Source organism: Dicentrarchus labrax, unplaced genomic scaffold, assembly GCF_905237075.1.
Source record: "Dicentrarchus labrax unplaced genomic scaffold, dlabrax2021, whole genome shotgun sequence".
NCBI lineage: Eukaryota > Metazoa > Chordata > Actinopteri > Moronidae > Dicentrarchus > Dicentrarchus labrax.
In genome coordinates this window covers 15,247,383-15,273,879 of record NW_026136718.1, presented here as the reverse complement: position 1 = coordinate 15,273,879, position 26,497 = coordinate 15,247,383, and the positions used below count along the sequence as shown (strand labels likewise).

The 26,497-nt window shown below is 38.6% G+C and overlaps 4 protein-coding genes and 1 long non-coding RNA gene across 5 annotated transcripts; 4 read left to right on the top strand and 1 right to left on the bottom strand.

The window, feature by feature from the left end:
• Nucleotides 1-650: 650 nt before the first annotated feature.
• LOC127350752 (uncharacterized) lies at nt 651-6,524 on the bottom strand. The gene is made up of 2 exons (XR_007880625.1): nt 5,560-6,524; nt 651-874 (listed from the first exon to the last, which is right to left on the bottom strand). It is a non-coding gene; the product is annotated as an uncharacterized LOC127350752 (long non-coding RNA).
• Nucleotides 2,841-4,412, top strand: uts2d (urotensin 2 domain containing). Its single transcript, XM_051377649.1, has 5 exons — nt 2,841-2,997; nt 3,211-3,315; nt 3,403-3,440; nt 3,710-3,800; nt 3,932-4,412. The coding sequence occupies exons 1-5, from the start codon at nt 2,889-2,891 to the stop codon at nt 3,955-3,957; spliced, it is 369 nt and encodes a 122-aa protein (XP_051233609.1). The 5' UTR covers nt 2,841-2,888; the 3' UTR covers nt 3,958-4,412.
• Nucleotides 6,525-6,614: 90 nt separating the features above from the next.
• On the top strand, nt 6,615-9,902 carry LOC127350743 (platelet glycoprotein V). Its single transcript, XM_051377636.1, has 2 exons — nt 6,615-6,705; nt 6,996-9,902. The coding sequence occupies exons 1-2, from the start codon at nt 6,684-6,686 to the stop codon at nt 8,960-8,962; spliced, it is 1,989 nt and encodes a 662-aa protein (XP_051233596.1). The 5' UTR covers nt 6,615-6,683; the 3' UTR covers nt 8,963-9,902.
• A 2,875-nt stretch (nt 9,903-12,777) lies between these two features.
• lrrc15 (leucine rich repeat containing 15) lies at nt 12,778-18,318 on the top strand. Its single transcript, XM_051377640.1, has 2 exons — nt 12,778-13,093; nt 15,980-18,318. The coding sequence occupies exon 2, from the start codon at nt 15,987-15,989 to the stop codon at nt 17,697-17,699; it is 1,713 nt and encodes a 570-aa protein (XP_051233600.1). The 5' UTR covers nt 12,778-13,093; nt 15,980-15,986; the 3' UTR covers nt 17,700-18,318.
• A 1,112-nt stretch (nt 18,319-19,430) lies between these two features.
• On the top strand, nt 19,431-23,035 carry LOC127350740 (carboxypeptidase N subunit 2). Its single transcript, XM_051377634.1, has 2 exons — nt 19,431-19,919; nt 20,091-23,035. The coding sequence occupies exon 2, from the start codon at nt 20,100-20,102 to the stop codon at nt 22,590-22,592; it is 2,493 nt and encodes an 830-aa protein (XP_051233594.1). The 5' UTR covers nt 19,431-19,919; nt 20,091-20,099; the 3' UTR covers nt 22,593-23,035.
• Nucleotides 23,036-26,497: the final 3,462 nt, after the last annotated feature.

Genomic DNA, 26,497 nt, shown 5'->3' with positions numbered 1-26,497 from the left:
TCCCTCCCTCCCTGATCCTCCCCACGACCAGCCCCGCCAAGGCAGATCACGTTAACGAACAACTTCCGCTCAGAAATGTCAAAATAAAAGGCTCAAAGACTCAAACGTTATGTTGTTGTGGCACATTGTTAAAGCACTGAATAGAAATAAAGGTGGCATTAACATTAATACATTCTTATCACAGTAGGTGATCACTGTATTGTTTGCTTGTCAACACTTCCAAATGGAAAATATCTAAAAAAAAAAAAAAAAAAAAAATTTAAATCATGTTTCCCCAGAACCTTATACATTTATGATACAGAAAATAGTTTGTTCACAGGATGCCATCATAGTAAGAACCTTACTGAGAAAATGTGTTTTTAGGGCTTTTCATTTAACATTTTAAGGTAGCATTTCAGGGTTTTACACACCTACATTTCAACATTGTTGAAATGATCGATGTACGTACGTCATATGAAGACACCAGAACAAGTTACAACTGCTGAAGAAAGTTGTGAGATATAGTGTAATAAGTGAAACTTGATTTTTTTTAATGTTTTTGACTGGATATAAGATTATATTCTTCTGGGAGCTGGTGCCACAAAAATGCACATACTGCTGTAGTATGTTAAAACACAAATGTGTACAATAATAATTCACAGGTCACACAATAGCTGCAATAACATTTATTATATAACCAAAAAATACAAGGATACTAATAGAAGCCAAGATCACAACTTTCGGTTTTATTTTGAAGACCGCATTGTCACACTTCCGGTATAACTCTAGCTCCATCTGTCTGACTTGACGCAGCTCCCTCCGCAGGGTTCAGTGACTGGAGACATCTGCAGCTGCAGCTACAAGAAGTCTTCACCACGACCTCCTCTGGCCAAATCTATGATCCAAATGAATATTGATGCCTTGTGACATTTTTGTTCAACAAAACATATGTGAAAATGGTTTGTTATACTGGGTGTGGTGAAAACCTAACAAACACTATACAACGAAATAATCTGCTGACACGATTACAAATCCTTCCTGTTTATCTTCATGACCATTGTCCGCAGGATTTGTGAACAGTCTCCCTGATATAACCAACACACTGGGCTTTAATAACTCACTCAATCAAATCAAAGAATCAACATATAAATGGTGCACACACTGTAGCAAGCGCACCTTTTGTCCTTTGGATGAAGCAGACCAGACCCACAGCTGTGTTATTTACTTATTCTCTCAAATAAAAGAAGTTGAGGACAACTCTTGTTTTAATGTCCTTTCTCAAAGAAAAAGAACACGACACCTCGAGCACTGAATGCGGACGATATGTGCGGGATAAAAAAAAATCAAAACAAGACAAAGCAGACTGACTGACGACTCAGTCGTTTGTTTAAATGAGTATGACATACATTTATAAGTGACAGTGAGTTACAAGCTTTCTGTGTGTGCTCTGTTCTCTCTCTTTTTCACTCGCTATCATTTACACACACACACACACACACACACACACACACACACACACACACACACACACACACACACACACACACACACACACACACACACGTGTCATGTGATCTGAAAGCAGCCGGTATTCTGATTATGTTAATGTGATTGCTCCCTCTAGTGTTCAGCATTTGAACTTGCAGGTGTTTGCCACACTTGCAGCAGCCTGTTTCCAATTAATTTCCTTTACTGAATGCATACACCAATTATAAATAAGTGGTATTAGTGGTCCATTTACTGGCCAATCAATAACACCATTAATAGAAGCCTACATACTTTGTCAAATTAGTCTTACTGTTTATTTTTAGCAACATATTACGAGGTCAACGTGGCCCTGACCTTATTTATTAGTGATGCAGTGGACTGGTTGGGAGCAAAAGGGGATCGATGACTGCATGGCTTCAGCTCAAACATCACACACTTCTTACATTAATAGAAATCCAAAACTGGTTCAATTGTTTGCAAAAGCCTTGAACCATATTGCTGTATAATTCAGAAAAAAAGTAAGGCCATGGTACATGCAGCTGACATCTACCCCCCCCCAAAAGACTCTCTAGATGCTTTCAGGTTGTTTAAAGTTTCTAGTTTTATTAGGCCCTTGAGCTGCTTTGTACTAAAAAGCCAAACACTAAAGAGATGGATTTGTGAAAGATTCTTGGTTGCGAGACACCAGACGTCAACAGGCTCCTAAGTCAAGTCTGAAGGGGGGCAAGGCAGCCCTTTTATGAGACCCTCACCAGCCAGGTTCAGTAAATGCCAACCGGCTCATTTCCCTAAAGCTGCACAAGCACAATGGCTGCTCCTCTGGCAGAGACATGAGATGTGATTCCCTTGATGCACAAAATAGACCACAGTGACTTAGGAGGTGTTGAGTAGTTGGCTTGGCCGCAGTGATGGATGTTCCTTCAGATCCAAATCAGTCCCGAAGCCAAGATTGAGGCGCTCATCTCTGGCTATGATGCACTTAGAGACTGAATCAATTTACTTGCCCCCTCCCTCCCCAGACCAACGCACGCCCACATCTATTTAAAGAATCAATTAATGTAAAAGAAAAATACTTGCTAGTGCCAAGAACATCTGATTCTGGTCTTTCATAACCAACAGGCTGATTGATAACTTCCTCTCTCTGTTTGATTTGCCCATGTCAGAGTGATATAGGGTTACTGGCCTCGCCTAGAGCGTCAGATCACCGTATTTCACTCAGACGGTCCATGGTCCACGTGAAATTGTCGTCCATTGACGAAACCCACGATGACTAGCTATTGATTTAGTACGCAAGGGGCTGACTGGCCCCTCCTCCTGGCCCCTGAAAGGATAAATATATTGACTGGATGGACCCAAGGCAGTGGATTGCTTGCCTTGCTTGAGGGAGGTCTCACAGTGTGGCATTAGTTTGGGACAATACAATGAGTACTATGGATAGGGTTACAGTTGTGAACTACTGCTTAGGACTCCTGGGTTTGTTACTACTGCAGGGAGTGTTGAATGTAGAGGGAAGGAGCCTATTCAACCCTGGTAAGTGTTTTATGTCTTTATACAATGAAAATGCTTCTGATGCCGCATGCAAATACTGCACCCCTTAAATTGGTGTCATCGCTGGTTTAATGGCCAAAATGCAACAGGTTAAGAGATGATGCCTGACTATGAAATGGGATGGATGTGACATCATGTTTTGTGATACTTATGGTGCTTAAAGTTGCATTTTTTAAATTAGCTTTGTATATACAGGAAACCATGTTTTTAATCCAAAAGAAGACACAGATCCCCAGGGCAAGATTCTAGCTCTGTTACTACACAAGAGCTTAGTTCCTGTTGAAAAGGATGATCCTCTAGGTGAGAGATGAGAATAAAATAGTGAAACTAATTTAAATAACACAGATGTATTCTGGCTGTAATGATGACTGGTTTTCTTATCTGCAGGTCTTGAGCTGGCCAATAAATTAGCTGAATTAGAGGAGGTAAGGATATTTACACATTCACACATTCACATTGAAGCAACTTTTGAAAAAATGTGGATTAGGTAACAAAATCTACCAGGATCTACTACAGTGCTGTCTTATATAAATCGAATGTGTGCATCTTGTTTCTATTTTCCCCAAAAAATGTGAATCAATTACGTTGACAGGTGGCTCTGAATGAAAAACTGTTACACTACCTCCAGAATAGATGGTGTATTAATACTAAGTCATGTCTCGCTGTGTTTAATCACTCTGATCTCTGCTTGTAGCTGCGGGCGCTCAGGGACAACCTGGAGCTAGAGAGGGAGATCACAGCCAATTTGGCAGAAGGCAAATCCATAACTAGGAAGAGGGGAGAACGTAAGTTAATTCAGTATTTTGATTAATGTGTATTGTACAAATGAATTTTTGTTGTAAAAATATAATTTGCAGTCCTAATATGCTGCATGCAAGATATCATTCTACAAGTCTTTATCTCCTTTGGTCTGCAGCTTGCTTCTGGAAGTACTGTGTCTGACACGGATACAAGAGGAGGAGTACCACTGTGAAATCTTGCTGCAAAGCCCAACATAGCCTTAAGACTCAAAACACCAGTAACATAATCACACTGTATTTATCAGCAGCAATATAGAGTTGTACCATAATCAAAGTCATCAATAAATGTTTCATTTCCACTGCACCAAGGTGCTCTCATGAGAGTTTTAAGGACTGTGGCTGTATATCTTTAATCTGTAAATAATCAGCTACTCACTGGGAATACTTGAGGGTCAGATATGACAAAATGTACTTGACTGCAAAGACATATTATTATTCTTATTATCTTTATAATTGCATGGATTTTATTTGCCTGCTGCTTGTGTTTATGTCGCTCTCTTGTGGCAGAATTGGGCACAACAAAAAAATTTTGTACCACTGCCCAACATCGCATCTGTTCATTTTACTAAATAAATAAAATTATAATGTGAATCTGTACTTTTTGTTTTTTTGTTCTTTTTAAATCTTAAGGGAAATTGAACATGAGTCACTGAATGGACTGTTTTTTTAAAACGTTTGAAAAAAACATTGCTTTTACATTACTTCTCATTTTAAAAAGACACAATATTACTGACAAACATATTGGTCTTAACCCTCATACCTGCTTTTGTTGTATTTACTTCAAATATCAAATATTTAAACAGTGAAATTAAGCGTCTAAGTGAAGGAATGTGGGAACGGGGCACAGCGGTGACGGGTGAATTATTCTAGAGTGAGGTTAATATTACTGGATTTTTTGGAGGCAAGGTGACAAAGCTGAGTCACAGGCTTAGTCAAAATAATGGGAGAGCTGTTGTGAAAAGATCTGAATCATACAGAGGGCACAATGAACACAGGAGGTTTCAGGGAAACCAGGCTGAATGTGACGCTGAGCTGCATTCACAGCAGCATCAAAACCAATACTTTTTCTTTGAGGCAGTGAGTCCTTGCAGTCATGTTTTCAGAGCTTAGTAATGTACTTGCACAAAAAATATCCACATGCACACAACATGGGCGTTACCCCATACATAAATATCCAATAGTATATCACATACATAACACATTCTTCTGTGTAAGGAGGCAGACTATTTTTTATTTTTTTATGTTTATATCAGCAAGTAAATGTCCAAAAGTTAATTTAATATAAAAAGGAACGATACAAAAAAACAGTTTCATACTGCAACAGACTGCTGACTATGGTGGTTATATTACATATAGGCATACATAAATTATTAGATTGTGTGTTTCAAAATAATAGCCAGTAAGATATAATTTAAAAAATACCTACAAGATGATGTTAAAATGATTTTAATGTAAAATTCTACATCAGATAATTACTATGTCATATGAAAAAGTTACGGACAATTAATCTTTGCTCTCTGTTTCTGCTGCTGCACCACCAGATTTAAGAACAGCTTCCTCAGCACTCCATCTCATAAAATAGTACTTAATCAAATTTACTTTAAATATTTTTTTATAAATATATATATATGTATATATATTGTTTTGTTTTTAAGAGTAGCATAAAGGGAACTACAACCTAATTTGTATTATACAACCCTGCATTGTTAAATGACAATTACGTTTCCTTGTATCCTTGTTTTACCTTGGTTTTTTATGTTCTGGTTAGCGGTTCAACATAGCGGCCTCTGCTGCCTCTGAAGATATAAATGACTCATGTTGCACACTATACCTTTAAAGAGAAAAATATGACATCAGCAATCAATTGCAATTTACTTGGTAAACTGTGCCAAGTTGACAATTTATTTCCTTTTTGCCCCTAAATTCAAGGGGGTGTAAGCTGACATCACTGACTGGGTCTCATTTTAACTGTGTGACTCACCAATTAATCATAAGTTCTACCAGAACACTTTCTTTGTCTCTCTGTCTTATACACACACAAACAATATGCAGAGGTGACACATTAAAAAAGTGCTAGCTGTCAAATCTATTCAAACAAAGTGATAGTTTTACTCATTTTATTTCTTTACCAATACATTGTAATCAGCAGAGAAGTTACCACAATTAGTCCTCTGCTCTGTCACACTACAGACATCTGACACAAAACACTCACAACAACTCACCAACTGACTTCATACAGAAATGGGTGTTATCTGTTTCAGTTCAGTCCATAAATTGTGGAGTGGGGTCAGACCATCCTGTCAAGATAAGTCCACAGGAAATGAACCAGCATCCTGTGTGTCACTCATATAGTAAAACATGCACTATCGTGTCAAGAATAGTTCTTGTGTGGACAAAAGTTGCATACAATATGTTTTACAACTTTGGAAAAAAACCCATAGCACATAACAGTAAAACTGATGAAACTATGTAAAAGGCAACTCAAAGATCCCCTCTTGGTGCAGCGTTAATTGTTCCTAAAAACACAAAAAAACTACGATTACCATTACAGTCCAATATTAATGTAGAATTTCCACCATAAAGATGTTGTATAAGTGTAAAATAAAAATAAGTTCACTAAATGGGTTTAGTGAAATAGGTCATCATAAAGGTCAAATATTGTCATATATTTCCAATGGTAGGTGAGATGGTAATAATGTTCAACGGTTGGGCAACATAAAGGACTGTCAGCGCGATGCATGACTTTTGGGCGGGCATTTTGGTGGAGCAGAGGGCAGGGTCACTTGATTGACAGGGAGACCAGCTCTTCAAAACTAGAAAGAAGAACAGTGCAGAGCACAGCAACATGATCATAACGTCAAACGGACAATGATGGATTCTTACTTCAGAGGTCGGTAGAATATTTAACTTGTTTTGGTTTTTATCCCTAAATCAGGTTTAATCTTTGTACTGTTATTTAAGAGAAAGACTTTATTTATTATTATTGTTCGAGAATTAGTATGTCTAATAAGAACTGAATTCTGGATTTGCAGTAAATCCTGATTTGATAAAATTTGGGTAGAAAAAGGTATAGAAAAATTCTGGATAAACAGTGGCAGCTCATTACACTGGGTGATATCAGTGAGATAATTTCAGATCTAATCTTTTGTGTCAAAATGTGTCCTTATTTCAACTGTGCAGGCACCTGGTGGATGACATTCCTCCTCTTCACACTGCCACATCTCACCTGTAACATGGTCTGCCCCAGCAGCTGCCAGTGTGTTGAAGGTGCTGTCAAGTGTGTTGGCTACACAATCACAGATATACCAAAGCATCTGCCTGTCCACACATACCTGCTGCTACTTAATGACACCAACATGAACGTCATAAATGAGCAGAGCTTGGGAAACAAGGACCTCCTGTTACGTTTCAGTCTGACTTACAGTCATCTACACACTATCCATCCCCAGGCTTTCCACGTTGCTCCACAGCTCAAGTCTGTTAAGCTGTCATATAATGATCTCTCCATCCTTCCTGCTCAGGTTTTCAGTCCACTGACTGATCTGGAACAGCTGCATTTAGATGGTAACCAGTTGGAGATCATAGCTCAGGATATGTTTGAAGGACTTGTCAGGTTGCTGGATCTGGACTTGAGCCGGAACAAATTGAGAAATCTCTCTTCAGATGTTTTCGATGGACTGACCAAACTCAACTTTCTGAACCTTGGCAGGAACTTCATAAAAAAGCTTCCACCAACCATCTTTCATTCCTTGACTGAACTTCGCCAGCTCCCGATCTATAACAATGAGCTAGAGGTGCTAGAACCTGGGATCTTTGATGGACTTATCAACCTTGAGGAGCTTAAACTTCACCATAACCAGATTTCCTGTCTTCCACCTCAGGTGTTCTGGTCACTGAGGAGCCTGACGATGCTCACCCTGTCGTCCAACCAACTTAAGGCAATCCCGGAGAAGAGCTTCTACAACATGCCCAAGCTGAGAAAGCTTACCATTTACAACAACCCACTATTATTGCTACCAGACCAGCTAATGGGTTACATGCCAGACATGAGAGAATTTTATCTGTATGCCACTAACCTCACAACTGTTCCTGGAAATTTGTTTGCTAACATGTCTGGACTCCTGAGTCTTAACTTCCATTTAAATACATTTCTATATGAGTTGCCTTCAGACCTCTTCTGCTGCCTTCCCAACCTTCACAAGCTCTCATTGAAATTCAACAACCTCCTTTATCTACATCCTCAGTTGTTCTCCAAACTAACTGCACTGGACAAACTGCATCTTAATAACAATAAGCTGCAGAGACTACCAGAAAACATTTTTCAGGGCCTCGGAGATATTTTGACAATTGATTTGAAGAATAACCACCTCAAGACTCTCCCAGGAGATATTTTCCTGTCAAATACAGGTTTGAGAGCTCTTACTCTGAGTGGCAACCCCTGGAACTGTACCTGTGGTATTAGAGGTATTGCGAAATGGATACGACATAATGAGCATGTGGTTCTTGACAGAGATGAAGTGCTATGTCATAGTCCATTGTACCAACTGCTCCGTACCATTGGATCTCTGTCTGATGAGGAGTTCAAATTTTGCAATGCTACAAGATACAAAAGTTCTTTTACTACACAGAATTACTTGCATGAGCCAACAAAGCCATTCTACACCATTTCGACCAGCGGAAAAACATCAACTGTTGCTTCAACAACCACACCACCTACAACAAAATCCGACACCACTCAACGAGTTACTGAACAAATCACCACCTCAACAACCACTCCAACGACAAAATCACCTGTTTTACATACCACAGTCCCATCAACACCTCTCAAAACTCCCAGCACTAGCCCGCCAAACAACGACTTTTTTCTCCTTACTGAGACTCAATCGACCTATGACTTATCAGTTCCTTTCTATGACACATTGGTAGTAGAACAGGGGTCCGAGTATGTTCACCACAACCTTCACAAGGGCTGGGTCTATGTGTGGTTTCTGCAATCAGATACGGCCTTGACCGGGTTCCTCATGTTCTGTCACATCCTTCTTGTTGCCACAGGCTTGTTCTTCATTCTTACTACCATTTATGGCATGTATCGCCTCAACAAGATCATGGATGAGCTAAAGGCTGAGGCTGCACATACTCCAGGGTAATAAAACGTGTTATCAGGCCTGGTGCCCAAGAGACCAAGATAAACTGTGCCTATCTAGAGGTTGCAATTAATAAAATATTTTCTTCAAGTGTTACTTTAGGACAGCCAGACTTGAAATGGGCAAAAATAAAACAACCTCAATAAAATATTTATAATTATATTTTTATATTTTAAGATACCAACAAAATACTGTAAGATAATACATTTAATATTATATAAGACAGTGCAGTATAGTATATACACTTAAAAACAGTTATGTGGATGTAAGTCAATCCTTGTTACAAATTGTTTGTTCATAATTGTAAATAATTTACGTAGAGCTGTAATTTCAAAATAAATTAAATAGTCAAATAATCAATAAATGATTGAAAGAAAATGAATGGTTAAAACATTTTCTATCAAAAATGCCAAACATTATTTGGCTCTTGCTTTTCAAATGTGAAGATTTGCAGCTTTTCTTTGTCTTTTGGGTTTTGGGACATTAGTTGGACATATCAAGCAATTTGAACACATTGGGCTCTGGGAGGTTGTGATGGGTGTTTTTCACTACTTTTTGACATTTCATGGACCAAATTACTTAATCAGGGAAATATTTGGCAGATTAATCAATAATGAAAATAGTTTTCAGTTGCAGCCCTAGAGTTAAGTTTTGAAAAAACAACATATGAAATAAAACATCTTCCTTCGCTATCTATCCTTTGTTTTAAGGTTTTATACTAAATTTTACACAGACTAATATCTAATTTGTGTTTGTCCTTGTGCATTTATCTGCTTTTCCTTTATGACAGCAACACTTATGAAGAGTGCAATGTGAAGTGATTTGTTTCTCTCTAGTGGTGAAATCTTCAAACTGCATGAAGAGACATCACAAGTAAATATTGTTTACTGTAACTTTTGAGTAATAATCAATACATTTCTGAATAAATTGTATTACGTGCAAATGTCTCTTTTTTTCCCCACCATGTTGGTAAATGCCAACACTTTACTAACACTTGTCACAATTATGTTATTCCTATATGACAATGGTTTATGGGTCATATAATCAGGAATATCTACATCTGTTGTTCTTTACTTCTCCCCACATGCACATTCACACACTGGTATTTGGTAAAGGGAGTTCAGTTGTTTGTTGGTCATATTTTATAGTTTAATCAGTTATGAAAGTATATGTAAGAAATCTTATGTAGCCACAGTATAAGATATACTGTAGGTCCATATGCACCTATAACCCAAGGTCTACACATAGTTGAAGTATGTTGTTTAAGAAACAAACTTGCCAGGGCACCAGTTATATTTGAGGCTATTGTAAAAATCTTCATCTCCTAAAGTTCTTATCTGGATTTCCTCTTGGAATTGAGGGGGAATTGTACATTCCAATAATGAATCACCTCCTAGATACTAGGGAAATTATACCCTTATCTTCGCAACAGCCTTCAAAACAGGAAGCTAAGTCAGGGATCAAATAAAGGTTTGAGATGACTCTTTCGCAAAACAGTGTCCCTTTAGTTTCGTAAGCCTCCACTGTGAAACAAAACCACAAAATGTGCACACATTCTTTTTTAAATGAAAGAGGTCACTTAAGACAATATAAAAAAGGATTGAGAGAAGATAGTTGCTCTCTAATTTTGTCCTAACATTTTTCAAATTTCAATGTTTTTAAACGAGAACTTTGGAGGATTATTAATGGCTAATACAACTTAAGTTAGATTTGAAACCAGTTGTGTTGATAATTACCCATTGGACACATAAAACAATTTAAGATTATTATTTGGAGGTGAATCAACACAGAGAATGTTCAACTGCTGGTCAAAAAAGCTTTTGAATCTTTTAAACTTTCACAAAATGACAGCGGATGCCACAAATTCCACGAGAATTGATTGGACTTCTACAAACAAAAGAGGATGAATTGGTGAACAGCACCCAAGTTCATTGCTATGACAACGGGCGATTAGGCCTTTCCAGTACACTGAGCTCACACAACAGTCGGCACACACTCACACACAAACACAGTGAGAGAGTGCGGGGAGAGGAAACCATACTGCAGGCGTCATAAGAAATATTCTACCACAGTGGAAAACAAGTGGAAAGATTCATGAAACATTTTTTTAAACATGGGATTTTCCAGATTTGTACGTCTGGATTTAGCAGACTCTTGGCTGTAGGGTGGAGCGATAATCCTCTTACCTCTGATAATTAACTGTTAGATAGCCTTTTGACATTAACAAACTATAGTTTTAGCCAAACATTTTGCCAAAGGCAGCCACAGCACCATCATTAATGCATTTTTCTTTGGTCTCTAATTAGTTTCCATCTAAAAGGAGTAGAAGTATTTTTTAGGAATCAAAATTCCGCTATACTTGAAAAGAGAAGAGTACAATCTTGTTTTGTTTGTCTTTTTTCTCAAACGGGAAAAAATAAAGTACACTGCTATATTAGAACTTTCTTCATCTCCTCACATAAATCATGCATTATATCTGACATTACTGACTTATATCTTTAAAACTGAACCACTCTAACATCTCTTAACAGAATGACACACTCATAACACTACTCTTGTCACCCAGTCTGTCCCAGTATGCCCAGTTTATCAGTGTTGTTATGGTCTAGTGTGGACAAACACCTGTGGAAATATCAGAGGTAACATTTGGAAACTTTATGGACATTATGGGATAGAGAGGGGATATGTACTTCCATTTGCTATAACATGTGTTCCAGCTTAATAATAAAAAGACTTGATGATTCATCATGATGTTTCTGTCAGTTTAGATGGGTCTGTGGCTGTTGTGAGGTAATTCAGTTATAAAATACTGGTCTGACCTGCAGCACTTATTACTTTCTGACTTATATATCTTTCAGTACCTTTACAGTAATATCATAAAAACACCATGTTTCAAGCATGAAATGTATATGAACTGCAGCAACTGACTGTCTATACGTTCACTCCACCCACGTTATCTGTTTTCTGTGGTGAGGAGGGAGTTAGCTGTGTTTCAAAACAGATGGATTTACTTATAGCAACACAGGAATGTTAAAAGCTACAGAATACTCCCTGCTCAAACTTTTTTCCACTGGTTTATTCATCATTTAGCACCAAAGCTAAAACACACAGAATTTGCATTAACAGAAAAACAAACACTCAAACTCTATGAAAAGTATTTTACACACACATACTGTATATGTACATAAACAGAAACTTTCTGCAACCTCATCACACATAATTAGAATTATACAATACTGAAAGCTGTTTATTTATATTCCTGAACATACCTGCACAGGAGTTCATTATATGACACTAAACATACTGAATACAAAATGAATTATTTCTGCAGCATAAGTGAGACTTAAGAGACGTGTGCAGCTTGTTCGGTTGTTTTTTGGATCATCTTGTAATCTGTAATCCACAGTGTGAACACTGAAGACTGCCAAGTGGCCAAACCATGGGTTTACGAGCATACCACGGACGTCATACCAAAGATATGTGCAGCTGCTTAAATTTGCACACCCAAACAAGAAGGCACATACACAAAAAACAATGTCACAAACAAAAACACAAAACCAACTCCATTGTCTTAAACCAAATCAAATTCTCACCCTTGTTGTAACCCTAACCTCCAACATAAATATGTCTTTTTTCCTGAAAAGTAAACAAGAAAAACATGTAGCCACATCGATGAAAACATATTGATCCCCTAAGATGAAGCACAGCTCACACATCCCTTTACATGAATTCAAACAAGCACAGACACTCCTATAAACACAAATCACCAGAAGGTGGGGCTTCCCATTATGTGATCCCCAACCACCACATGTAGCTAAAAAATGTGAGCGTGAGTGTGTTAGAGGAACAGATGGGGGCAGGGGGACAGCTGGGACACTGAATAGTGCCTCTACAGCTTTTAGGAAAAGGACCTACAGATTTCATGAGCTCAAGGCAGAAATTAAAAAGAAAACATTGGTGATGGGAATCAAGTGATGACGAAGAGCAGGAAAATGTGATGGTGTGAGAGTTCTGACAGTTCTGGAAACATTCATCACAGGATTTGTAAAGCCGAGGAGGAAGGGAGGACGTACATAAAAGATAACCACACCAACCCACTGTCTCTATTCACTCAATCGTCAGCCACATCGGGAGGTAAGTTCTGCAAAACAACATTCACTCTTGTTTAACAGAGTGCTTTTTACTTCTAATATACGATGATGATGATGTAAGTAAGTAATTTCCCCACGGGGATTATTAAAGTATTTCTGATTCTGATCTGATTCTGATGTATGATGTGACAAATAGATGTCATGGTTAAATTATCAGAACTAATAAGATAAGGGCAGTTATAGAGTAGCAATATGTTCATATGCCACGTCTATATTTATATAAACCTCTGTACTTAATTCAACCCGTGCCTATAGGACTCTTATTCAGTGAATAAGTGAAATTTTCCGCCTGAAATGTGTCTTATTTTGGAAAGTTTGAGACTGGTAATCAAAATCCTTTTATATAAAACATAAATTAACTTATGTGGCTTGACTACTGGTTTGTGGGAATTCAGTTCCCCACTTTGCAAGCACAGTATTTTCATGACAGAGAAAGTGCTGATCTTTCAGCTATGGCAAAGGGGGGAAAAAAATCAAAGCAATTAATGGTGAACTGGAAATGCTTTAGACATTATACTATACTGCAGACCATTCCAAGTCATCCCAGTAGAGAGCAGACAGTGGTTTTGGTTGGACAGGGATGATGTAATATATACCAGAGAGGAAACATGGTTTAAGTGAACATTATTAAATTCATACTTGAGTCACAACAGGCATACAGGCAGAACAGTTCTCAGTGATTTTCTATCAAAATGCAGCTTGAAAACTACAAAAGCCGCTTACTGTAAATCCATTGTTCCTGACATTGTTTTTTAAAATGTTTCCCATTGCAACACAAACAAAAGAAGGTGAACCTGGTAGTTACGTAAGAAACACGTCTCTGAGTTAAATGTGAACACCTTCCATTCACAGCAGTAAAGAAAAGGGAAGTGGTAATGAAGCCAGTGTTGCCCAACAATGTTCCCCCGTTTGCCTAATTTGAACAAATAAGAAGGAGAGTTCTAAGTAATAAGACTAAGGGTTAGGGTTATTGATAGTAATAGAATAAAAAGTACTCATTTTAAAATAGTACAGTAACATTTTACTAACAATGAAAACATTGTTTTCCCTCTCACAGCAGGGATCCAGCACCATGAGTACAAAATGTATCAAAAATAGGAACAGCTGGGATGCACCAGGATGTATTCTATGACCCTCTGTCTTTGATGTGAACAAGAAAGAAAGAAAGAAAGAAAGAAAGAAAGAAAGAAAGAAAGAAAGAAAATAAATCTGTGGCTGAGCTCATCTGAGGGACATACTGGTCTCTTTAGAAAGTTACTTCCTCAGAAGGACTCTTTCTGCACCCTAATACACAGCCACAGAGAAACAACTCATGCTTGCCAATCTTAAGTTGCAGAACTTTAAATGGATTTGCATGGAGAAGCAGGTCATTATGTTGGCACAGCTTTGTGTTTGGAGCCTCCTGTGCCATTACAAACAGGGAGCACAGCCTAAGCCACAGCCTCGAACATGTGCAGGCAGTCATATGTTGAGATGTATTTTAGAACCAACGCAGAAATAATTTTGCTTGTGCAAGACCATGTCCATATTCAGTGAGGATATACTCTGCAGTTTGGGAATTCACACATTCTAAGAACTATAAGGTCTAGACCTGCTCTATTTGAAAAGTGTCCTGAGAAAACTTTTGTTATGATTTGGCACTATACAAACAAAATTTATTTGAATTCAACATGTGAGGTCCGAAATTGCTGTTGAAGACAAATCTTGAATAAATGGGTTTAATGCCAAAATACAGCATAAGCATAGTGATTCACCAGCCAATGCTGGTTACAATGCTGACAGGCAACAAAGTACAACACTGAATCAATTTATGCAAATGTATCCTTTTTGGTTAAAACAAGAATGCTGAGGCTGCAACACATGGAGACTGTTACTAATTAGCGTAGCCTTCAGTATAACTGCCTTATTATGGTGGTTATTTGAAGTGCAGAGAATCCCCTTGGTGGTTGTTTTCTCTGCGAGAGAATGAAAAACAGGCAAAAGTCTCTGGAAGCTAACAACAATTGTACATTAAATCTCAGAGAGTAGTGCAAGTAAAAAAACAAAAATGCAAAAATGTACCCCTTAATATTAATGCTTTAATAATTTAATAAAAAGTTTATAATTTTATAATGTTTACAGTGGAGCAGTTTATTTTCCCCATTTGCAAGAGTAGACCTTATTGTAATATGAAGCCAACAATAATTTCTAATTAAATAGGAGTTTAGAAACACAAACATTTATGTTTTGTGGTATATTTCAGTGTTTTATCTCTATCATTTTGTGTTTCCGCCATCTTGGTGGTATTTTGGACAGCACCATTTGCAACGCTGACTTTCTATTCAAATTGTGCAGCCTCCAGGTAATAAAAGTTGAGTCTTTGAGTTCTTGAACTTGACTCAACTCCTCTAAAGCCAGAGGACATTAAAAACTCCCAGTGTCTAGTTTAACAGCTTTAACATTTGTGCAATGCATCTTTGTAAAACTGGAATGTGTATGATTAACTGACATCTAGTGGGAAGGTTGGAGATTGCAACTATTTGAATTCAGCTCAGCCTTCCAAGCCGCGAAAAGTTCCTATCTAGAGCCCGTAATTGGTTTGTACATTCTGGGCTACTGTAGAAACATTGCAATTAAACACGGTGGACCAGCTCCCCATGTACATAAAAATAGCTTGTTCTAAAGTAAAAATAAAACCCCACAAAGATTCTTATTTTCAGGTGTTTATACACTAATGAAAACGTACCTATGAATAATATACATTGGACTTTTAAGGACAAAAATGGCTATATTGTACATAATGTTCACAAAGCCCTTAACTATCAATGTAAACATGATACAAGATTCATAACCAACCTTGTCTGTAACATAGCCATTTCTTCTGTTCTAGGGAAACAATGGATCTGTCCCTGACCATTCATGTGCTTCTACTTCTCTGTTCCCTCAATGCTGTCGTTTGGGCGTGTCCGGATGGATGCAAATGTCAAGGACTATCAATGCTCTGCAGTGGCCTCTCAGACTTCCCCACAACTGTGACCCCATCAACCACAAGCATTTACTTCTCCAATTGCACTTTCTACTCTCTAAAACCAGAGGACTTGACTGATTTCTCTAATACCCTTAGCATATTTTTGATTAAAGACACTGTTCTGAGGGAAGTGCACCTTGGTACATTTGATTCCACTCCAAACATGGGTGCCTTAGGGTTCACTGGCACCGAACTACAAGATCTCCCTGAGTCCTTGTTCCAAAATCTTCCGGCCCTTAAGTCTCTGAATCTGAAGAGCAACAAACTCCTGGTCCTCCGTCCTAACTGGTTTTCTGTGCTGAGAGATCTGAAACTCCTTGACCTCAGTAAGAACCTTTTTACTTCTGTACCTGTGGAAACATTTCACCCTCTTGCTGAGCTGCAGGTCCTTTATCTCTCTGGAAACAACATCAGTCAACTATCTAAAGAAACATTCAAGGGTCTTTCTCAGCTGAAAACCTTGCGGCTTAACAAAAACTCACTACACCAACTTCCTCCTGGCAGTTTGGATGACCTTGGAAACCTGGAGGAACTTTCCCTACATGACAATCTAATCACTCATCTCCCCCATGACCTGTTCTCCAAGACTTTGAAACTCCAGAAGCTGTTCCTCTCACACAACAGGCTCACATCTCTTCCACAGGGGATCTTCTTAAACCTACCCTCACTTTCACAGATCTCCCTGTATGAAAACCAGCTGGAAAGTCTGGCACCAGGGGTGTTTGGGCCTCTTGCCCTGCAGGAGTTGTGGCTATATGACAACAAGCTAAACCGTGTGGAAGATGACACATTCAAGAACCTGACTCAGTTGCGTCTCCTGGTGCTCAGTCGCAACCAGATTAGCTTTGTATCCACCAGGGCCTTTACAGGACTGGAGCAACTTGGAGAGGTATCACTTCACACGAATAAGCTCACAACCCTGCAAGCTGGGACTTTCCAAGGTCTGCCCAATCTGGTCAACATTTCCTTGGAGAACAATTTCATCAGCTCCCTCCCTTCAGGTTTTTTCCAGGGCGTGGGCCGCCTTGGACAGATTGACCTGCGAAATAACTCCTTTCCCAACCTGCCACAGGAGAGTCTTGATGACCTCACTGTAGCTACTGAAGTACTCCTGCAGCAGAATCCCTGGAAGTGTGACAAGGATATTCTGCCACTTAGGGACTGGCTGACAAAGAATCCAACCAAGGCTAACCAAACACTTGTGGTCTGTGAAACACCTTTCAGTCTGAATGGTGAGGTAATTGCTCTGCTGACAGATGAGAACTTGATGCCTCTCAGCTCCACTGAGGAGCCTGTGTTGACCTCGACGGAGAAGAGGAGAAAACCCCATACCCCTCCAACCAGACGCAGCACTCCCTCACCTGCTGTCAAGACCACCCCCACCACAAAGCATGAGGAGGTCACCAGCGGTGGACAAGGGGAGAAGGAAACGGTTGCCAATAACACTTCAATCATCCTCATCATCATCGCAGTAGTGTCCACTGTCATCATCAGCACTGTCATCATTGGCTGCGTGTGCTGGAGGAGAAACAAGAGAGGCAGAGGAAACATACGCAGCAGAAACAAGAACTCTGTGCTGTAGACTCGACCACCCAACATCCCAGCAACCCAAGAACTTTAAAGCCAAGTGAAACTGCTCACTGATTACTGTGGTTTACTTGGAAAATGTGGAGCCTAGAGTTGATTTTAGAGCCTCAAAGGCAACAGAAATAACCACTCCAGCTCCATTCAGATGTACCGGCTAGAACAAACAAGTAAACTTTTGAAAATCATTAGCTTTCAAATTCAATGATGACATTGAGCAGACGGTATTCATTTCCTATGTGCAGTAAAAACAGACATCATATGTATTAACTGTAAAAACACCCACCTTGCCATCTTGTGGAGAACCTGGACATTTTTGTGAATGTAACCTCAGATACACTGAAACAGTGTTTCACAGTTTTCTAGTAAAGTTAAGACTGCATTCAGTATTTTCTTCAAATTATTTTCCATTGTTCAGTACTAATAATTTCAGTATGACAATCGCTTTTTGCGCTAACATCAATACATTTAAGAGATGGTATTACTTTTTTTGTGAAATGGCTATCCATGAAAACACAGCATTGTGACTCCACTGTAACACAGTTCATCCTATGGTTTCCACATTTACAACTCAAAATGCTACTACTCATTCAATAAAGGCACTACTTTTAGTGGGAGCAATCTTTCATTGTATGACTCACTTACAGAACAAAGTGGTATTACATGCAAACCTCCATCTACTTGAATGTGATAGCAAGTTATCTTGGCTATCATATGTAGAGGAGCATATAACTTCACTTAAATGCTTGTTTACCCACAAATAAATGTGAAGTAATAAAAATAGAAGGTATCATTAGACGTGTACATGAAAAAAAAATACATCAACAAATCTAAAAGTATTGAGATTTTGATATCTTTACAGCATGTTTTGGCCTGTGATGTTCCTCCTGTGATTACTAAATAGCCAATAGGGAATAGACATAATGTTTAATCACCAGTATGTTTCTGATTACGTTGATTTTGCCAATTCAGTTAATGGATTTTACAGAAGAACAAAACCACTGAGTAGATTTAAAAGTGGTCATTGTGAAGACGGAACAGCATGATACTGAACCACAAATGTTTGGGTTTGCATTCACAGCAATCGGTATTTTTGTGAGGCAAAACTTTATTCTTTGTTATAAACACAGATTAATGGAGTGATGATGTATATTTACCACTGGTAGGAACTTCAGCCATTTATCTAACCTATGTCTACTACACCTCTTGGTTAAATTAGTTATATACAGTATAAAAGACTGCCATCTAATGGAAGGAATACAGAATAATGTTTGAAACCTTTGGCAAAAATCCAAAAATCCCACCCTTGTACTGCAATTACAGATACCAGACAAAACAAATGAATCATGTATGTTGTAATGCATGTCTAATTGTTCCCTAACAATAACAAAGTTCTAGTGAGAAAGAAAACATTATCAACAAACTGGAGATAGAGGTCAAACGGCTTTTCTAGTTGTAGAAACATGTACATTTTCAAAATGACAAAATGTTTACATACCATAGAGCATGTTAACATTTAGAGTATGTGCATAAATTATGAATTTTCAAGCCTTTAAAATAACATCTGTTGTTTACATTACTGTCCAAGGTGGAGAACCTAACATACCTAACACATTGGATGTTAGGTACAGCAGAGTCAGTGGTGATCATCCATAAAATTTCAAATTAAAATTCAGTGTATTCGTAGGTATTGATAACAGACATTGCTTTTAAAATGATGTTAATTAGGGCGCCTGGATAGCGGCGACCCATGTACCGTGACTGAGTCCTTGCTGCAGCGGCCCAGGGCTCGAATCTGACCTGCGGCCCTTTGCTGCGTGTCATCCCCTCTCTCTCTGCCCCCCTTTCCTGTCTGCCTTCAGCTGTCACTATAATAAAAGCCCCCAAAAATATACTTTAAAATGATGTTAATTTAGAATATTGAAAACAAAGAGTTGTGAATTCTGTTAAAATGTCAGTGATAATCAGAAAAAAGAAAAATATATCAGTTTGGTAATCTCACGAGCAATGCAGTAAGTGGCTGAAATTTAAAACAAAACGTCGGTCCTTCCTCTTATCTCAAGCTGCAGAAGTGAGTTATACCACACCCACATGCGATGCAACACACACAAAGCCAGCTGGCCAACATTGATACATAAGATAACTAATGAGACTCAGCTTGTTTGTGTCTCCTCATTGCTGCAACAACCTTTTTCATACTGGGACAAGAAATAAGAAGGTAGGCAAATTTGTTTTTTAAATTTGACTGTAACAGCACATAGATTTAATGATAACTTTGTATGATGTCACTGGTACTTGATCATTATTGCAAAAAACAACAACATAGGGTTAAAATTAAATCTACAAAATTTTATAAATTATACATTGTTGCCTTTTTTTTCTTTTTTAGTGAATAAACATGTCAAGAGGAGAAATCATCTTTCTTTTTCTGTGTTTACTGTTTGAATCTTCATCGACTCAAAGCAAACAATGCGAAACAGAGACAGACTGCCAGAACCAGATTGTTTTCCGGTCTGCCACAGAAATCCCACAAACCCTGAGACCAGGTGTGACAGAGGTTTTCTTTCTGGATAGCCAAATTAAAACAATCCCTAAAGCAGCCTTTCTTGAAAACCCCCAGCTTGAAAAGGTGGAATTCTTGAACACTAATACGACATCTATTGAGCCGGGAGCTTTTGAAGGTTTGGTAGACCTCAAGGATATTGAGATCTCCAACAATCCACTAACATCAATCCCAGTGGGAGCATTTAAAGACCTAAGCAACTTGGAGAGGCTTCGACTAAAGCTAAACAAGCTCCGCAGTCTAGAGAAAGGCTTATTTGACGGCCTTGAAAAAGTAAGAGAGCTCCAGTTAAATGGGAATGAGATTGAATTGATTGAAGACGGGTCCTTTGATGGTGTTGAGAACCTTGTACTCCTCCATTTAGGTAAAAACAAACTCTCTGCTGTATATACCAACTGGTTCTCAAAGCTAAACAAACTGGAGATATTACGACTTTACGAGAATCAGCTAATCACAATTCCTGAAGATATTTTTCAGAATTTGCCAAATTTGAAGGAAATTGGCTTGCAAGGAAACAAAATAGCAGAATTACCACCAAATCTATTACCACATAAAGACAAACTAAAGAAGCTTTATTTGGAAAGTAATCTTCTGACTAGTTTACCTCAAGAATTTTTTGTTGGGTTCCCTCAGCTTAGTTCACTGACGCTACATAAGAATAAACTGAGCACTCTACCACCAGGGCTTTTTGGAGCATTGCCTAAATTGACTGAGTTAAGTCTCAGTCAAAACAATCTCAACACTCTTCCTGAAGGAATAGTCAGCCCTCTGAAGAAACTCAAGAAGCTAGATCTTTCTAAAAATCACTTTGTCACCATGCATGCTGAGTACTTTGAAGGCCTTGAGAAGCTCACAGAGCTGAATCTACTGAACAACAAGATAAATTCGCTGGATGTAAATGTGTTTGCAAAGCTGCCATCACTGACCACACTCAAGCTAGCTCACAACAACCTCCAGACGCTTCCTGAAGATATTTTTCAGCATTTAGTAAAACTCCAAAAACTTTACCTCAGTGACAACCCATGGCACTGTGACTGCAATCTGATACATCTTCACCTCTGGTTGAAGGCGACCTCTGTCAAGATTATGAATCCTGTGGTTTGTGAGTATCCAGAAGATCTAAAAGGGAAGGAAATCCAATCATTAACAGAGGATCAATTTATATGCCCCACCCTTCCCTCCACAACCACTCTCACCACCACAACTACAACGACACTCCCAACTACAGAACCAACAACCACCATACTTACTACCACAACACCAACAACTACTTTGCTAACCACAATACTTACTACAACAACACCAACAACCACTTTGCCAACCACCACCACAATAATACCAACAACCACTGCTTTGCCAACAACCACACCCACAACAACAATAATAACAACTGTACCCACGACCACTATAACAACAACAGCTCCCACCACAACTATAGCAACAACTGTACCCACGACAACTATAACGACTACACCCACCACAACTATAGCAACAACTGCACCCACAACAACTATAGCAACACCAGCACCCACCACAACTATAGCAACAACTGTACCCACAACAACTATAACGACTACACCCACCATAACTATAGCAACAACTGCACCCACAACAACTATAGCAACAACAGCACCCACCACAACTATAACAACAACAGCACCCACCACAACTATAACAAAAACGGCACCCACAACAACTATAGCAACAACTGCACCCACGACCACTATAACAACAACGGCACTCACCACAACTATAACAACAACGGCACCCACGACCACTATAACAACAACTGCACCCACAACAACAATAGCAACAACTGCACCCACGACCACTATAACAACAACTGTACCCACGACAACTATAACAACAACTACACCTACAACCATTATTGCAACAACTGCGCCTACAACCACCATAACAACAATTTCACCTACCACCACTATAACAACATCTCTACCCATGACCACCACCACAACAAGAAGTACGCCTATGCCCATGACAACAACTCCACCTACAACAACTAGGACACCTCCTCCACAAACCACTCCAATGATCTTCATCGTTCATCCCAAGGAGCCAGCCACTCAGGAGCGATCATCTTCCTACAAAAACAAACTTCAGCGGTGCAAATATCAGATGATGATCTACACCTCACTGCTGGTGGTGGAGATCACCTGCACACTGGCACTGGCTAAGTTCACCCTGTCTCTTTACCGCCTGCTGCAGCACAGGGAGAGGATGTACTACAGAGTCAAACTCACCCACTTCTCCTACAGGAGAGAGGTCACCCTCAGGCCACTACTTGAGGCAGAGACTCATGGACTTTAAATAACAACAGCACTTTAGAAAGCGTCCACTTGTTTGATGTCAGTGATGGTAAATGAGCAGATTAGCAACCACATCACCTGTCAAAGCACCCTGACCTTCAACCAGCAATACAGAATGTTTGTCTCCCCCTCTGGCAGCGAGAGTAATTTCACACAAAACATATAAGAATTTTTAAGTTCACCACAGTGTAATATACAGTGAGTGCTCAATACAAACCCCACAGTAATAGCAACTTTAATAAAAAAAATGTAATAAAATATTCATTAACTAATGCTATACATTACTAATATTATCATGCTACTGATGACATGCTTTGGCAAGTTGTACATACACTAGAAATGTCTCATCTGCAAATTCTTTTGCTGTAAAGGATTTCTGAAATGCATAATAATGTGTTAAAAAGATAACACACAGTACAATGATTAAACATCCTTTTTCCTGGACATCTGTTTGTCTTGTTATGACTGAAATCAAGCACTTGTAGATACACTCTTACAGCAGGGGGAGCCAGAAATCCAAGAGACTTGATTCTCTCTTTCATTCACGAAAACAAGAAGAAACTTTACCTAACACAGTCTAGAATTGGCAAACATGTACCTGTAATTTAGACAACTTCCTAGTATACTGGTTAAAATGTATGGGTTTGTTTCATCTGTTAAGTACTACAACTTAATTTTTTTTTATTAAAGTAACAATCTTATGATGTTACTTGCTAAAAACAGAAACTACTGCACTATTTCCACAAGGTCATTTGTGAAGTAGCAGAGTGGAAAACACTGAGTGGGGATTTGGGACTGGGATTTGGGTTTTGGTAGGATAGTCTGCCTGATAACTAAAGGTTAAATGCATTAATTAGGCCGTTTATTAGACAGTAATACAGGAACAGAGCAGTGGGCCAAATTCATTAACCTCCTCTGAGTGAACACGTCTGTGAGTTTGTGTATGTGTGTGTGCGAGATAATAACAGAATGAAAAACTAAAATGTATCTAAGTAGAAACTATTTGCCTTTAAAATATGTTAAAGCAAAATAATGACTCAGACGCAGATAAACAATACTTGTAAGTGCCAACTTTAATTTTAGGGTTTTTACATATACCCTATATCCCCAGTCTGCTATAAAACTCAAAGCCAGCACTTCAACCTTGTAGTTACTGAACAGAGCCGAAACAATAAAAAAAATAACACAGTCCTAACACTAATAGAGTTCACAGTATATCAATCTGGGTTTTAATCATGTTAGTTGGTCATATTGTGGCCTAGTAGTTCTTCAATATATTTCTATTAGACTCTCAGGCCAAAGCATCTGCACAATGATACACTTTGTTTGTATTTCCATTTGAGAGATTGTCATGAAACCTACAGACACTCACAGTCTGACCATTTTGCCCTTAAAACGGACTGACTCTCTGAGGGAGGCGTTGTAGAGATTGATGACCACAGGCAGGAATGATTTCCTGTGGCACTCTGTAGTGCATCTGGGTGAGAGGAGTCTTCTGCTGAAGGTGCTCCTCTGCTGGGCCAGTGTGTCGTAGAGAGTTTATTTAGAGAGTCGTAGTTATTGTTGTTTGTTGTAAATCAACTTTTTTATCTCTGCAAAAAAGAAACTCAGCAATGTGGAGATGTAGAGATATTAATTTCTTCCACAAGAGGGCACTTATGTATTGGATAAAACAAGACTACAGAAAAAGATTCATTTGTTTCACTTCTTAAAATGTTCTCAGCTGTGCTTCTCCCCTCAGTCAAACTGCTGTATTGAATAACACAGTAGGTTCCTGTTGAATTCACGTGACACAGACAAGAGAATCTCGTTTCAAGTGAAATAAAATATGCGTTTATATATAATCAGATGGGATCTAAACTGAGAATACTCCATACACGGCAACTTACATAAATCCCTTTGGAGGAGTCATCTGTGAAAGAAAAAAATGTTATGAAGTTATGCCAGACAGTGAGAATAGTGAATGAAGAGACTGAATGAGGGTAACATAACTTTGCTTTATCAGATTTAGCTCAGGGCTATATGGAGAAACACACACACACACACACACACACACACACACACACACACACACACACACACACACACACACACACACACACACACAGAGAGAGATGACTCGATTACATCAGATATGGGCCTTCTGATGCGGTAGAAGGGAAATGATAAATAAGCAACTGTATCAGAAAGGACAGAATTTAAACCAACATTAAATGCATTTGTGATTGGTCAAGTTGACAATCAAAAAATCAAACCTGACATAAATCAACGGGCAAACAGATGTCTGGTGCTGATGAACACCAACATGCTACCTAAGCAACTGAAAGCTGCAGAGAAGCCAAAAGAGTTGTGTTGCTAAATATTTCATCCCACTCTGAAGTGTTATGTACGGTTAGCTTTTGTTAAGTCCTTTCCTGTGATGTTGCATCGCAAAGCTATTCTCGTCTCCACATGAAGCAAGCAGTATGATGTCTTTATTATTTATCCAGATTTGAGTGACTGGTCTATTTTAGTCCACTCTATATTTCCCTGTGTCTCTGTGATTGTAAAGGTCTGAAAGGGCAAGAAAAATGAGACACAGTTGAAATCATCCAGTCCACTACACTGTTTTTTTGTTTTTATATGTAGCTATGAAAACATTAAATTAATGGAAAATGAAGTATTGTCGATGCATCCTATCAACAACCAATATGCAAGCAGTTCAATTCTCATGCTGTGAATCTTCCAAATGCTTTCAGTTTAACAGTTTTGCATCAGTTATGTAGGAAAGTACTTATTAGTTAAACTCCAGTGTCAGATCTGGACTTTCTGGTCAACCCCAAACTGGTTTCAATTTAATGTCTCTCATGTATCAGGTTCAGAACTTATTTCTGTCACCATGCGGGATCCCACAAGGAGCAGTTCTCAGCTTCATCCTCTTTTTCCATTTGGCCATGCTATTAAGATGTATGGGAATTTATCTAATTATTATCATCAGACTCAACTGTACTTAATACCACTCATTGTTCCTCTGTTGCCTGTGCACTGATTAGGTTAAGATGAGTACAACGTCCTTCTACACAGCAAAAACTATGCTGCTCTTTGCTGCTCACAGCTCATGTTCACACTAAGGCAGAACCTGTGATGATGGGTCATCAGACGATGCTTATTTTAAGGGTCATAAGCCAAAAAGTATAGGAGGCACTGATGTACAGTAAGTGTTCTGAGGTTTTGGTATATTCTGAATAGTTCTTGTAGATGAGTCTAATAACCATTACATCATCATGAAGTTTTGGAAAAAGTTAAAAAAGGAGGATCATTTCTTTCACTTTTCACAGTTTCTGTTATCGTCTCCTTCACTTCCACTTTCCCACGTTGTCAAAGTTCCAACATTCACAATTCTGACACCACCATATCTTACAAATGATCTTCTGTAGAAATGCAACTCTTTTCATTCACACCGCCATAAATATCATTCCAATGTACCTCTCCTTATAGAACTAGTTTAGTGTGTTGGCAGCTGTGCATTCAAAACTATCTGTCTGACTCTACAGTGCATCCATCAAAATGTCCTATTTCACTTCTTGGAACTTCAACAACAACCATATGAACTGCCCGACCACTTCAAACTCTCTGCACATTGAAAACATTTCCTCAAAGAATGCCATGTGACTATGAGGAATTTAGCTTTTGATGTTAAATTTACTGTTTCGTTCAATTTTAATAAAACAATTCTAGGAGCATGTTAAGATTTACTCCAAATTATACAAAATACAACTTACTATTACATCATAGGGAGCCTGACATTTGAAAGCAAACCACACAATTTACTAGAAAATGGGCCAACAACCGCTAACATCAAATGGTCAGTTATATCTAACAAGGTATAGGTGACCTTGCCATGAGGCAATGTGATTATAATGAGTG

Bases quoted from the DNA above. Each gene is read 5' to 3' on its own strand.
- uts2d (XM_051377649.1), top strand. From the start codon at position 2,889: ATGAGTACTATGGATAGGGTTACAGTTGTGAACTACTGCTTAGGACTC. The intron at 2,998-3,210 runs GTAAGTGTTTTA...TTGTATATACAG, and splicing joins AAGGAGCCTATTCAACCCTG to GAAACCATGTTTTTAATCCA. The intron at 3,441-3,709 runs GTAAGGATATTT...CTCTGCTTGTAG, and splicing joins AATTAGCTGAATTAGAGGAG to CTGCGGGCGCTCAGGGACAA.
- LOC127350743 (XM_051377636.1), top strand. From the start codon at position 6,684: ATGATGGATTCTTACTTCAGAG. The intron at 6,706-6,995 runs GTCGGTAGAATA...TCAACTGTGCAG, and splicing joins GATGGATTCTTACTTCAGAG to GCACCTGGTGGATGACATTC.
- lrrc15 (XM_051377640.1), top strand. From the start codon at position 15,987: ATGGATCTGTCCCTGACCATTCATGTGCTTCTACTTCTCTGTTCCCTC.
- LOC127350740 (XM_051377634.1), top strand. From the start codon at position 20,100: ATGTCAAGAGGAGAAATCATCTTTCTTTTTCTGTGTTTACTGTTTGAA.